A 15,050-nucleotide genomic window follows, 5' to 3' on the forward strand; every position below is an offset into this window, starting at 1 on the left:
ACCTCCATGAGTTTGTAAACCTCAGTCAGGCCACCCCCATCAATTTTCTTTTCTCCAGACTAAAAAGTTGTAGGCTTTATATTGTCTTCTTCTAAAATAGTTGCTCATCTCCTTGAACATTCTGGTAGTCCTTTTCTATGCCTTTTCTAACCCCACTGTATTCATCCCGAGGCAAGCAAATCATTGGCAGGTGTCTGCCAAGTACTGTGTTAGGCTTCTCAAAGTCCATTCTTAATTCTAATGTAATAGTATATCTTAAGATACAACAACAAACAAAGTCTCAAAGCTAGGTGGAAAAACAACTAACAGTTGATGCTCTCACGTGCAGTACATGGCTGAAGCATCAAGATGCTTCATTTTGACAACATGGCCATCATAAAAACATGAGATGATAGAAACTATCTGAGTGTCCCTCATTCCAGTACATTATACCAGGTATGTGAAGTCTGAAAAGGGTTGGAAGCTGTTGCAGATTCAGTGGAGAAAGGAGTGACTTCTGATGAGTGTTGTCAGCAAGGGAAGTTGGCAGTGGTAGGCTAGTGTTGAGTACTAATACACAAAAGTTACAGATGTCACTAATGATGTCACCAGCTGACATCTGCCCTCTTTGTTTAGAAACTCACAAATGGATATACCACTGTTATTCCTCTAAAGTGCAATGTAAATAATAGTTTTTAAACCAAGGCAAAAAAAAACCCCAGCAACCTTGACAGAATTAATGTATCTCCTGAGATATTTTTCTCATCTTGATTGCAGTCATGTATCAGCTTTCCAGTAGATGAGCTGGCAGAGGGCCACTGCTAACGGGATCTTCGGTAGGAAGAGTAGAGCGATCTCTTGAACTTCTTGTGGTTGCACAGATCCTTTGAGTATTGAGGCTTTCAGGTGTCTTTATTCCACCCCACTGTGTGAGTAACTGAAAAGCAAGACCAAACTCTTTAATGTTTTTGCCCATTTTATAAATAGCTTGTTCTAATCAGCAGGATATGATGATCAGAGAAATATGTCTATGCCTTGAAGAGCCAATAAAAAGTCAGTTGGTAACAGTGGAGGTTGTTCAAGGTAGTGAAGTTCAGTTGTTACTGATGTATATTTAAGGGCAATCTTTAAGAAGGGAACTGATTCAATGATGATGTCTCAAACAGGATTCAGTGTGTTCTGTACTGAAATTCAAACTAAGCTCCCTCGATAAAAATGAATTTTCCCCTTTAGGTTTTGACAATGTATAGTGATGAGTATGGTGTACTGTTGCAGTGTTTAACTGAGCACTTGGTAAATGCGGCTGAATGAGTACTGACTCTATGTGGTCTTGTGCTGACTGTGTGTGTGGCCTTCTGCTTACCTTTGGCCATGATTAATTCTTTTCATTGTAACTAACATTAGAGGTTAAAGTGGATTAGAGTAATGATGAAACCAGCTGTTTCCTTAAAACAGTCAAACGAAGAGTTAACTAAAATCTTGAAACTGAAATGATACCAAGATACCCACCAGTCCCGTTGGTCAGAACAGTTGCCCTGCCCAAATTCTCACTTAAGTGATGAATATATCTGACCATCAATAAAGAACATTAGGTGATGTGATGGGTCTGAAGACCACAGGCCTCCTGTAAATGGTGCCACATGTAGGGTGGGGGAGCAAGAAACATTGATTCAGATGGCATGAGTCTTACTAACCTTGTTTCTTTTGAATTTTCCCAAATAGGGTCGAGACTGCAGTGTGCCCATTAATTCCTGCATTCAAAATCCATGTCAGAATGGAGGGACCTGCCACCTCACTGAGGCAAATAAAGATGGATTCAGGTAATAACACAAAGTTCATAGAAAATGAGATGATAAAATTAAATGTGTTTCTATCTTGCATTAATGAACTATAATGGCTACTTTATAAAAGCTGCTGCATGTGACACATCTATTTGCCATACAAAATAATTAATCTGGTTTCATTGGTGTGACATATTGTTTCCTCTGAAACAGGCCTCCTTATTTTCTCATAATGGAATATACTCTTAAGGGCTATTTTGAGCGGTCTCCCTGATCTGCATTGTGTTATCTGTATGCTAATTTTCCTTGGGGCATTTCAAATTCACATATACCTTTTTTGTATTTGTAAAGTAAGCATCTGTTGCTTGACAACCAGATGCAAAATGTTTTCATACTGAAGAATCTTTTAGACAAACAGGCTTTAAAGAAACAGTTAAAAAACATGGAGAGATTGCCACATCTTGAGCACTGTGCCTGCAAAAGAGTAACCTTTACAGCTGGACATTATGAATTTGGTTCTGCCATATAAGAAAGATGTAGCATAGGTGGGAATACACCAAGAGAAGTCCAGAAATTTTCATGAGGTAGGTGGGAGATTTGTGCTGCTACAGGCACTACTTTACAGCTAAGAAAATACAGGTTTGAGGCTTTGGCCACTAGTTGTCATTAAAGTTGATACTATTATTTTTTTTTTAGAAACAAGTTGCTGAAATTTTCATAGGTTTGGTCCTCAGTGTTCGTGCTATTTCTTGCACAAAATACGTACAAAAGTACACCGTGCTGTTGTTTCAATTGCATATACGAAACCCTCGCTTCTAAAAGCTTTTATACATTACTGAGGCTGCTGCTTTGTCTTCTATATATAGCTTCCTATCAGTGACAGCTGGAGGGAGACACAGAATTGCAAGGTTTATAAGTGGTGTAAACAGGGAGTCAAACCAGTACATTTTTTCAGTTTGATTCCAGTTTGGTTTCAGATGTGATTAAGACTGTTCCAGCTGAGGTTAACTCTTTGTCAACTAAGTCAGTAAATCCATATCATCTTATGTCAGAAAATAGGATTTTTTTTTCAAAATAGAAAGGGCCAGGTGAAAGTCTGAGTGACTGGCAGGACTTTAGGTGCAGTAGGGAGTTAGCAACCCCCTCCTGTTCCCCTACCAATGGTAGGATGCCCTTTATATTTCCAGAAAAGTATTGTGGCTTCTTTTTGACTCCCCAAATCCCTCATGTGGGAATGAGGCACAGAAAAGCTTCCATTTTGCCCTGTGGGTAGGATGAATGGGGAAGCAGAACGCAGAAGAAATGCCCCAGAGCTTCTCTCTGTCTCTGTGCCTGCCCACCCTCAAGAATTCCCCCCTTACAGAAACAGATCCAGCACATGCTGGACACAGAAGGACACTGATGATATTATAATGGTAAAGTGCAGGTTGATGGGAATGAAGGGACACTGTGCAAAGAACAGCCTGAGGCTTTCCAACATGGGAGAAGAGGAGTAGAACACATGGCCACGAGGGGCAGTTTAGATCTCAGCTTGAGCGTGTGTGACAAGGCCCTGAGCAGAGCGGAAAGTGCATCTCCTGGGTAGAGATGCATCTGTAGGGTCATACTGGTGCATGGTGGTGGGAGAGGATGAGGAGGCTCTGCAGATCATAGCATGTGCAAATGGTCATGCTGCTTGACAGACCCCCTAGATTTTGGTGAAACCACTACTCTGATCTGATATACCTCTTCTTGATTCAGATTTTAGGAGGCTCAGCAATTTTTGGAGTAAAAGTTCAGGTTCAGCTTCTGCTTGAGAGAAATAAAGGTCTGGTGGTCTTTGGTTGGGTTCCCTTCTGGTCGCCCTCACGTGATACTGTTTAGATAGCTTTTTCCAGCCTGTGCCAAAGCAAAATTGTACCATATTAGATTATCTGTTTTCTGTCACTCAGTACTCATTTTTCGAAAATCTAGCTGATGCTAAAAATGTGCTAGTAAAACATTTTATAATACCCATAATACTAGAATGAAAGGCTTCAGCTTATATTTTGGATCAGGTTTTTCTTTAGCATTTTTGTTTTGTTCTATGGTAGAAAGTAAAAAGTTTTGAATGACCTGAAATGAAAGCTACTTCTGAATTTTTCTCATGAAGAATTTTACAATTTCAGAGGCTTTGCTTCAGTTCCAAATGAACGTCATTTTTGAGATCCTTTATAAAACTGCAGGGGTGGTTTTGTTTATTAACCACATTTGAGGCTTTTTAGGGATGGTTTCTGCTTTTATAGTTATTTATACAGTTTCAGTTGATCTAATAAAAAACACATAAAACCATATCTCGTCAAAAACTTGCTTCATAAAATTGAATGTTCAGCTTATACATTGCTCTATTTTCTCTCCATGTTTTTAATTCAGTCAGCCCATAGCCCCAGCTACTCTGGAGAAGAGGAGTGTAGAGCTTTAGCATGTCGTAGACAAATGTGGTGTGGGGATGGAACAGTCAGTGATGGGGAAGATAAAGAAACATTTTGAGATTGAATTTGGTTGGTTGGATTGGGTTTTTTTGGTGGGAAATCTCCTCTCCAGTGGATGGCAGCAGTCAGAGTTATATGCATATAAATTGTGTTCATCAAGATGGGAAAACGTTGCCTTAGATTATATGCTCTGAGGAAGCGGATGTCAAAAACATTTTCATGAGAGGCCTCCTTGGATTTTTCTGTTGTGTGGCCTGTAAAAGAAATTATATCTTCTGTATATTCTCTTCCCTAGGGAAATATATTCATACACAAGCTCTGCTGCCAAACTTGTCAAATCTTTACTCTTGTAAAAAGGAAACTTAAGCCAAAGCTCTCCCCCTATGAAATGCCAAGCAGTTTAACTCTCAAGTTTCTGTAGCCTTAGACAAGAAAATTACCTTTTAAATAATGCTAAGGTGGTGATGTTCCCCAGGCAAAGGCAGGAAATTCATAGTTATGACTGAGATTCCAGCCTGACTCGCCCACTGTGCCTGGAACCCACAAGGGCTCGCAGCAGCAGGGGACTGAGATGCTCAGACTTGTTGTAATAGCAGGTCCTGGTGGGGCAGCTGAAGGGCAAAGGTTCAGCTGGAGTTCTTCAGTCCTTCTTGGCATCTTTTATTCTTGCATTTTTTCAATTCCGAGTAATTTTCACATTCTGTTTTTTCAGGTAGGGACAACTTCTGTATTAAAGAATAGTCAAGTGACATTGTGTGGCTCAGGGGATTAGAAACATGAAGTTCTTCCTCCCTTTGAATTGCTCATTCTAATCTAATCTAATCTAATCTATGTCTTCTTTGACAAAGGGTTGCCAAAAAAAGGTGCTTATTGAGAGTGATAAAAGAAGATGGTCAATCAGACATGTCCTGGTCATTTAGCGTGCCTGTAAGTGAGACTTTGACAAAGGAGTCAGAGCTGTCAGCTCTGCTTCAGTTAGCCACAGGCAACCAGCTGATCATTGATAACCTACAGTGTTGGGAAATAACGTCTCTGGATTATTTTAATTTTTCTCTGTATAAAACCTCCTCCATTTTCCAGAGCATTTTCTTTAGCATTTTCCACAAACTTTAAGTTTCCTCATAAATGTAAAATCCTGGAACTGATTAACTCCCTAGTGTTAATTCTGCCTAGCTCAAGGAAAAACACTGTACTTCCAGATTTACAGGCTACTCCATTGGGATGTAGATGTAAAAAGCTCCTTTACCAAGAAACTGTAATATTCGTGAAAGAATTTACTATCTCTATTAAAAAGTTGATTTTTTTTGAAATGTGATACTCTGTATGTATGCCTATTTTAATAAACAGATGCTAAACTGTTTCATTACAGTTTATGAAAAAAAAAATTAAATATAGTAAACTTACAAAATTGTTAGTATTCTTCAGCTCCAAAAGTTTACCCCCAAAATGTTGTCATTAAGCTCTGTGTTCCCTTGTGTCTTCATGACGATAATGGGCTTTTATTTAGAAAACACAACACTAACAGAAAATCCCTAAACTGGAGGAATAGGGTATTTGGACCCTTATGATCACAGCGTCTTAGAAAATAGTTCTTTCCTGCGTGGCCCCGTTGTTTCCGAGGTCCAAATGAAATGCTGTCTCACACTGCTTCACTATTTAGTCAGTACAAAGTTTTCATCGTTGTCTCTGGAATTAATTTTCTCTCTCAGTCAGCTGGAACCCAAGTTTGATGACCTTCCAGTCACTCTGCAAACTTCATTTTTCTTCTAAGCTTTTTCTGGGAAAATACATACAAACAGTCCCAAGATGCAACTCTTTCAACATATGGTTCAATCCGGGTCCCAAATTGTATGTTTTATCTTTTAATTTCAGTCCTCATATTTGGCACATTTGAATGCAAATCAAAATAAAGTATCATACGTAAGCAATAATGTAAAGACTCCCTATAATACATAGGGACCAGTAGCCAAATGTCATTAATTATGCTGACATTTCCTTCAGTATGGAATGTGTCCTAATACTGAGCAATTGTATGTTAACAATCCCATATGCATTGTTACTAATGGTAACTCTACTGAGTTGAACCATTACAGTGATAGTATTTAATAATGTCATTTTTAATTGCATACATCCAAGCTGTCCCAATCCTTTTGTGGAAGGAAAATGGTGTTACATTCACATAAAAATAACCAGCACAAAGCCGCTCTTGTTGCTTTTCTTTAAATGGAGAGAAAAATTTGTGCTCCCAAACTGAGACCTTGGATGCCAAGCTGCAGCCTGGAGCATATTTTTATGGCTGAGTTATAAACCCCTGAAAATGGGGTTTTGTAATTGAGAAGGGAGACATGATGAATGTGTCACTGTATTTAATTGGATGTCTTTAAGCCCCTCCCCAACGCTTGCATTGCCACAAAAGATGGTGGGCCAGCTCTTCTTTCTTATCTGCCTCCTGTGATCCTCTGGATCATTGCAGGGTCAGCAAGAGGACATATTTTATTAGCAATAATGAGCTTGAGACAGGAAAATAAAATATTTCTTATTGATTTATTGTGTCCTAAATTGGATTTATTTGAGCAGTTTGGTTTTGGTTATTCATGGTGAAGGTTTTCTAACTCTCATGACCTGTGAATGGTCCCTGCAGAACTGAATGAAGATGACGGGTAGCATGTAACCTATATATGCCTGTTCTGTACCCATCTAGAAGATCGTACTGTTGTGGTAGCTCAAGACACAGTCCCTACCCTTTTTTCTTCCTCTTTGTTATTCCCTTAGTTTCTGAGGTTGCACATATCATGAAGAATCTTACTTTATCCTCAGGGTCCAATATAGGACCTACCAAAGGTGGATGCAGCGCTCTGTGCCATCCCTCCCTTGGGAGTCCCTGCCCTCTGCTCAGCCTGTGGCACACCGGAGGAAGACAAGCAAATGTCATGCTGAGAGCAACCAGCCCAAAAGTGCTTCAGTTTTCTTCACAGATTCTGATGATCTCCTATTTCTCCAGGGCATTCCCCACCACAACCCCATGACACCTATATAAAGCAGGATAACCACCCCGTGTCCATTTTGTCCATCTGAGCTGGAAAAAAGTACCCTGCAGCTATCTCTGCACTGGAAATTCTCCTGGTTTCAGACAGCTGTGGATGGCGATTAGTGTGACTGCTCTGGTGCTTTCTGTTTTTCATTCTCATCAATCAGTACTGCTTCACATTTGTTCAGTTCCTTTTCTGCCACCAGAACTTGCATGGGAAAGGAAATGAACAGCTGAGTGAATGTGTAGTTTGGACTGGGACTCGAAACAACCCTTCCCTTCCCACACACACTTTCCGTGACTAGTGAACAGCAATATTGACACTTCAAAACTGACTCTTCAAATATCATTGCTGGCTTCTTAGAAGCCACTGAAATGACTGGAGCACTTAACACATGTTTTTAGACTCTCTTTTAGGAAACTGTGGCCTCCACCTCTTCATCGCTTACAGCTAGTTTAAAATATAAAGGTTCTGTTAGCAACCATAACTTCTAGATCTGGAGAGGAAACAGAGATTGAAAAAAAAATTAAAGTCATTCTTCAACCGCTTAGTTTCTCACACTCCCTCTAGGGACCATACATCACAGTGTTGTGAGATAAAATATTTAGTGCAATTATTCTTCAATAGTGTCCACATCCTCACAGAACCATTACTAGCTCTGCCATTGTTTGTTTGTGTTTTAGTTGAATTATCTAGTCATCATCAGCTCTTCTACAAATAGATGTTGGAGGAGCTGCAGAAGCACTGAAACCTTACTGCACTTGTAAAAGCAATCATTCCCAAACATTTCTTGTTTGGACAAGTGACAAAGTGGTAATGAAAAGAAAATGTTCATGTCTGTAAACTCAATTCAAGCCGTTCCTCTTTAAAGAGATCGAGCTATCTAAAAGCTGCCAAGTTGCCCTGCAATTGTGCAGTCCTCACTAGGCAAGTGTCCACATACTCACAAAATCATTAACAGAGAAGCCAAGGGTTTGAATATTGTGATGAGTGTTTACTCTCCTGCCCTGGAGTTGCTTGCTTCAATGCAGGGCTAGGGTTATCAACAAAGAAAGCAAAGGGAAGCGTGACAGAGGCTGTCTCCTGCTGATGCTTTTATGTGTCGTGTAAATAATTACATGACCCCATGAACCATCAGACTGCATCCTTCACCAAACACATAGGGTTAAAGTACTCTGTACTTCACAGCAGCAGTGAATTTGGCTCCAGAAACTCACTTTTATATGTTTTAATTTCAGTTTTGTACCTCAAACCTCCTGTCCCTTCAGATCCATGCTAACTTTTATTAATTTTTTTTCTTTCTCCAAAGCTGTTCTTGTCTCCTTGGGTATGAGGGGGAGAGGTGTGAAATAAACCCAGATGACTGTGAAGATAATGACTGCGAGAATAACTCTACATGTGTGGATGGGATCAACAACTATGTCTGTCTCTGCCCTCCTAATTACACAGGTAAGAAAGGGCCACAACCGAAGGACAGGAATCCATGAAGAGTCCCTTCAGTGCCTGAAGGGAAGGGTCCAAATACGTTTACTTTGTCCGTGAGTGTAATTAACCAAGAATCTAGTCCCATTTTAAAGCAACCTGGATGTCTTACTGGAGACATGTTAGTTCTACCAATATTGCAATACACTTGCTCACAAACATGGCCACTTTTCTCAGTCAAAATACTGACAGCTCATTGTAAAATGCATTAAAAAATAGTGAAGTTTAAGTTGTCAGAGAAATCTGTACTTTTGCACGCACATTCTCTAAATGTATTTCAGAAATACTCCCAGTACTGAGCTGAGTCTGATATACACATCTGTTCTGAATCTTGCAAAATAAAAACAGTTCCTGTTTAAATTATGGTAGGAAAATAGCTTTTGGGGCACAGCTTTCACCTGAGATCTCAGAGGTCTGCATTTATTAAATAAAATGAGCTTGACAATGTGCTGTTTAAATTCATTATCTCCATTTCACAAGCAGAGAAGCAAAGGCTCTGTAAGAAACTGTAGGCTCAGTTGTAGTCTTCAGTGTGCACCCATGGCAGTTAGCCCAGCTCAGCAGATGTGCAGTCACCTGCTAAGTCCACGGTGACAGAAGTTGGTAACTGAGTTAAAAATGGAATTAGTATCTCCAGCGCCCATCCTGCATTTCAGATAAATTCCTTCCTAAGCCTTCTGCAAGAGCAGAAACCTGGAATCTAAAAATGGTTTTTCTCAAGTCATTACTGGAGCATACTGTTGACTCATTCAAACTGTGTTAGCATGGCCTTCCTGGCTCAGCATGGAGTAGTAAGGAAACACCTGCAATAGTTCCTACTTCCATCCTTTGAAATGGGTTTATTACCTTCTAAGCATGGAGAAGTAATGAAGGGCTTCTTGTACACTGGAATATATTACATGTCAGGGGATTTAATGAGGATCAAGCTTGAGTGGCTGAGTAAGGCAGGAGGAAAGCTTCTAGAATTTCCAAACTCTTAAAATACTTTTGTGGCTGATACAAAGGAGGCCCATGTAAATCTTTAGCTGAGAAAAGCCCTATGACTTGAATGTACATTTATTGGAGTTCTAAAATGATCTTTCTGCCAAAAACTGAAAAACTTCAGCTTAGCAAAGAGTTTTGCTTATAGGATGTTGAGCCCATTGTGCTTACTTATCCACTGATTATGTGAGCTATTCTTGGGTGGTTTCAAACAAAATTCTATACAAGGAGGCAGAGTCTTTACATTTACAAGAGGAAATATATTTGTCCAGCCAAGAAAAGACATCTCTAGTAAGGAACTGAATCCAGTATATATGCAAATGCACTTTCCTTTTCACAGGCATATTGCAGATTATTTTTTTTTTTCCAGACAAAACAGGTAGGAAAGAACTAGATTGGGATTTCTTCTCAAACAGCAGTCTGGATAGGGGCCAGAGCATTCATATGATACTTTAGAATCAGTTCTGAAATAATTTTAATCCACTTCCAGCTTTTTTTTTTTTTATGTGAATATTGTCTGTGCTGGTCTTATGCTTATTAGCAGGAGTTTACCAAATACTAGACCCCAGTCTTGCAATGTGGAATACACACAATTGTATATACCACACAATAAGCATTTGCTGTCACAATGCAGGCAACAGCTTTGACTACAGTTGCAACAAACTGAATTTTTGAAGTAGAGCAGGAAATACTTCTGGAAAAAATAATATGAATCATAAGTGAAAAAGGTTGCAAAAATAGGGGTGTTGCTTAAATCAGAAAGCTGAAGAGTTACAATAGTTCATGTTGCTTAAAAATAGGAAGAGTTTAGTGAACTGTGATAAAAGAATTGCCTTAACCTGCTGGACCTCCATTTTGGAGTGGGATATTTCATCAAACCTGATCAGTCACCTGGAAGGACTCACTACAGTGCAGCTGGCTGGGCCGAAATATCCCTCTGAGGTACACCTGGCCCTCAGAGCAGAAAGGCAAGGAACAGCATAAAATGGCTGGAAGAATTGAAGCCATCAGCCAAACAAGTTACATGCAAGCCAAGTAAATCTGAGCCATGTTTTTGAGGGTCCTCTAAGAGTTGAATCTGAACACAAGAAATTGGACATCATCTGAAGTTGCTTGACTGAATGAACAGCAGCTAAGGAAATGCCATGGAAGCACATAGGCAAGTCATGAAGAAGCACTTTGAAAGGATTTGTGTGCCTGACCTGAAAAGAGAGGGATCTGTTAACCAAAGAGTTTGACTGAAGTCTCCTGTGACATCCAGGGCATCTCTGTGTATATTCTTTTTAAATAAACCTTTGTATACTGAAGCAATACCTGAAGCTACTATGGCAGTATCTATTAAAAAAAAAAAAAAAGAAAAGAAAAAAAGAAAAAGAAAAAAAGTAGGTGCAGATGACTTTAATATTGTGTTGAATATGCTAAGAATAGTGAATGCTAACATTTCAGAGAGAAAGCGGGTCACTGGAGGAGTCAGGAATACTTATTCTTGTGCTCAGAATTGTGCATTAAGGTACCTCTCTCCATCTCAGGTGCTGACTGTGCTTAACATTGTGTAGCAAACTGTATGTGCTTCAGAGTTGCCAGGTGTATGGATTTTATCTATGTTTATATGAACAAAGAATGGATGACAGGGTACTTTCCTGGGAAGTAGTTTTTCTGTGAAGTAGTCTGGGGGACAGTGAGCTCTCAGTGCAGTACTTTGCCTAAAAGGGCAGTGATATCCATAGGCAGGACGTATCTAATAGGACAGAAAATGGAGGTAATACCTCTTCGTGTTGTGCCCGAATATTATACTTCGTTCTGTTGTTCAGAATTCAAGGAGCAAGTTGAGGTATGAGAAAGAGGATTAGAAGTGAAACACAAAAAAACATTGGGGGATTGAGAATAGATCTGGAAGAGCTCAAGAAAAATCTTATTGGGCTTAACAAAGAGTAGGCAGACAGAGCAAGGTTGGGGGTTTTTTTGCCCCCCACCCCCACCCCAAACACTTGTATGGAGAATAGAAGTTTCTTTTAAAGGTGCATTGGCTGACCTTTGTTGCTGAACAAATCCAGACCATACATTTTTATCAGTGTAATTATGCAAGAGTTGTTGTTTCTAGCTACAAACTGGATTTCTCAGCAGATACTGTAGCTGAAACACAAATTAATTTGACAGAGGTCTATGTTACACTGGAGATCAGACTAGATGTTTCTGTACTGATAATCTGTGATGTTTTGAGTAACATTCAGGCTGTTGGTTATAGATGCCCAGGTCAACTATTGCAGATTCCATCTTTTCTCGACTGTAGAGGCAGGCAGGCTCTGGTAGCACTACGAAGTAGGTAGTCTGAATCCCTCATCACACTAGTGCTCTATGAAGTAAATGTACATTGTAATAAAAGCATAGCCTGAATACAGGGAGGAAGAAGATCCAAGAACGTGGATGTGTGTTGTTCTGCAAGAAATATTTAGGATCCCCCTCGGTTTAGTTGACTAATGGTTAAATCATGATAGTAAATCTTATGTGCCTAAATGAAATGCAAATTAAAAATGCATGTGTTGGAAATGTGGACTATTGACAGAGTTACAGTATCTAGGGTTTGGTTTTTTCCACACCTTAGTATTTTCCTACTTTATCTTCTGTCTGTCTAGTTTTACTTGTTATAGCCTTTTTAGGAAACAATATCCCAAATAATGATGCATAAATTTTGCTTTCATTGGTTGGAATAATGAAGGCCAAAGATCTTTCTTCAATTAATAACTTTTTGCAGTGTTTTCCTTTAAAATTCTTTTGACAGTCTTTTCTCCCACTCAAAATAGATGAAAAATAGCCAATTTGTTAAGTGACTGCTGAGGGAAGGAATTTCCCACACTCCAGCCCCATTTCACTTTCATTTGAAAAAAAAACCCAACACACCAAAAAACAACCCACACTCACACAATAACATCCTTCCTAGTTCCTTTCCACATGATAACTTTAAAACAATATACAAATACAAATGGATTGTATGGAATAGGTAAACATAAGTTAAAGAAGACAAAACTGAGAGGGAGGGTAGGCAAAGAGCTGATTGCCATAAAAAAGATTCAAGCCCTTACCGGCACCACCAGGTTTCCTCACCATTCTTAAAGTCAATATTTTCAATATTTGTTGCCTGTATGTACGTAACCAAACCAATACTCATGCTGTGTAGCAGAGTCCTGATGGCTTTTATTGTCAGCTGATGTCTTATTTTTCCTCTCTCCAACTGGTTATTTTAATCCTGAAGCTAAATTATAAGCATATATTTTCTCCAGGATAATCATGTACCCCAAGTCAGCGAGCTCTAAAGCCTGAAGTCTGTGGGCTGGTTTACAACCTGGTCGGATCCCTTGATGGATTACAGCTCCTCCTTACAGTTTTGTAGGCTTTCCTCCTCTTCAAAAAGAAACTTATATAGGAACATCGAAAGAGGAAGTAATGAATTAGATCAATCACCCCAGTTCTTTTCCTTTTTGTAGTTTTCTAATTTTTGTCTTTTTTGCTTTAACATGACCTATCTCCAGCTATCGATATAAACATTCTGCTGTCTTCCTGACTTTGTGGTTTAGAAATGTAGGACAAAATGAATACAATTTTTCCCTTCCATTCCTTTTTTCTATTCACTGTTGTCACAGACTTTCTTGAGAGCCATCACTGTTTTGCTTATAGTTCTAGATTAGCTGTAGAATTTCATACCTCCAAAAAGAGATCCTCTCCTCAGTCTCACTATTCTTTGTGCTTTCACTTGAAGAGGTGTCCAAACATACGTAAAGGGCCAAATTCGCTGTACCAAACATGTACTATGTACTTTGAATGGTTTTATGCTTTACTTGCTAGTTCATTTTGTTTTGTTTGTTTGCTGTAACTTTTCCTTCCTCCTATCTGATTTTAGCCAGAAGCAGAAATTTGTAGCACTTACACACCAAAAATTCAGGAAATATTTCAGTTTTTGCTAAGGATCCTAAAAAGCCTCAGCAAATAGCCGCACCTCTTTGTTCTGAAACCTAAAAAAAAAAAAAATTAGTGGCTTCTACTACTGAAAATAGGTCTTTTCTAAAATACATGGCATCCCATGGTGGGGAGAGAGGGGGACCAAGTGTTTTAAAATAGTTTGTTTCCCTGGGAAAAAGCTGCGAGCAGTTTGTATCACAGACAAAAAAAAAAAAATATCTCTCTCAAACAAAAAAAAACCCAACTAGAAACTATTTCTGGTTGTATGTGTTTGGAAGAGAAGGCTAAGATCTATTTTACCTTAGGGGACCTTGTGGTGTCCTGTGGTAGATGGTATCTGAGATTTTTGCAGTTACGCTGCTTTTAGACAGAACCCTATTCACTGTTAGTGATTATGGTCCCTTTTTCTGGCATATCTGATTGTGGTAATGTTGCATGGCCAAAGCCAAGCACTTAGTCAAGCCAAACAACTCTGGAAGAAAGAAGTTGTGTGGTGACTTGTGGCTGACACTCTTTACTGGAGCTCTCCAGCCCGTTTCCCGTCACTAACCATTGCGAGGCTGATTTGCAACAATCCCTGACATGGGCACCAGTGACAGCTGAATGAAGTCGAATTGGATCATTGCACTATAGGTTGTTGTTTTTTCCCCCTTGCAAGTTTTTAACTACGTGTTTGATATAGGAACAGGAAGTTTTTAGGTAACGTGGTTCAGCCTTGTGGTTCCACGAGAATCTGGACTGCCTAATAAACACTGAAGGCTTAAACAAGTACTTAACTATCAGCCTCTTTTAAAACCCTGGAATTTTAGCATAATTTCCCTGAGGCAAATGGAGAAAATTGTGGTCAAAGTTTGGTGTAGTTTCTTCCTTTTATTTGAAGGAGTTCTGCCTTACATGGAAGTTTCTCAGTTTTAGTTACTTGGCAAATGTGAAGTGTGGGTGCCTTTTTATTTTTTGCACAGAAAGCAAACACATTTCCCACTTGTATAACTACGAATGAGAAGTGCTGGAAGAGCTGGAAGTTTTTAGCTTTGTTCAAGAGCCTAAGCCCACCAGCCCTGTTTTATTAAGAGAGAACCATGTCATTGCTATCAGATTGGACTCTTATCTCATTGTACTGGGACTGAAGAAGGAAACAGCACAGTAACTGGCAGTTCTGCAGCCTGTCTTTAGTCTCAGTATGGGTGTCCTGTCACGTTGGAGCTCTCAGCTCCAGGATTTCTTATGGTCAGATTCCCATTTGTAAAATGTAATGCGTCACATTTGGGGAACCAGATATACTGGAGAATTTCTGCTTGTTCATCAGGACCCCAGTGTATCTCTAAGAAAATGTAATCTCAGCTACTACTGTCTAAAAGTACGGGTGGAGTGAGTATCATCCACAAAGGGGATTC

At 39.4% G+C, this 15,050-nt stretch overlaps 1 protein-coding gene across 5 annotated transcripts in view; it reads left to right on the plus strand.

Annotated features, from left to right (window-relative positions):
• SLIT3 (slit guidance ligand 3) overlaps positions 1-15,050 on the plus strand; it is a 535,954-nt gene that overhangs the window by 471,258 nt on the left and 49,646 nt on the right. For all 5 annotated transcript variants that reach the window (XM_069773165.1, XM_069773166.1, XM_069773167.1 and 2 more), the window contains 2 exons: positions 1,702-1,799; positions 8,549-8,688. In XM_069773165.1, the coding sequence (XP_069629266.1) occupies positions 1,702-1,799; positions 8,549-8,688 (238 nt within the window). The remainder of the gene's footprint in view (positions 1-1,701; positions 1,800-8,548; positions 8,689-15,050) is intronic.

This window comes from Haliaeetus albicilla, chromosome 27 (assembly GCF_947461875.1).
Source record: "Haliaeetus albicilla chromosome 27, bHalAlb1.1, whole genome shotgun sequence".
NCBI classification, from domain to species: Eukaryota; Metazoa; Chordata; class Aves; order Accipitriformes; family Accipitridae; genus Haliaeetus; species Haliaeetus albicilla.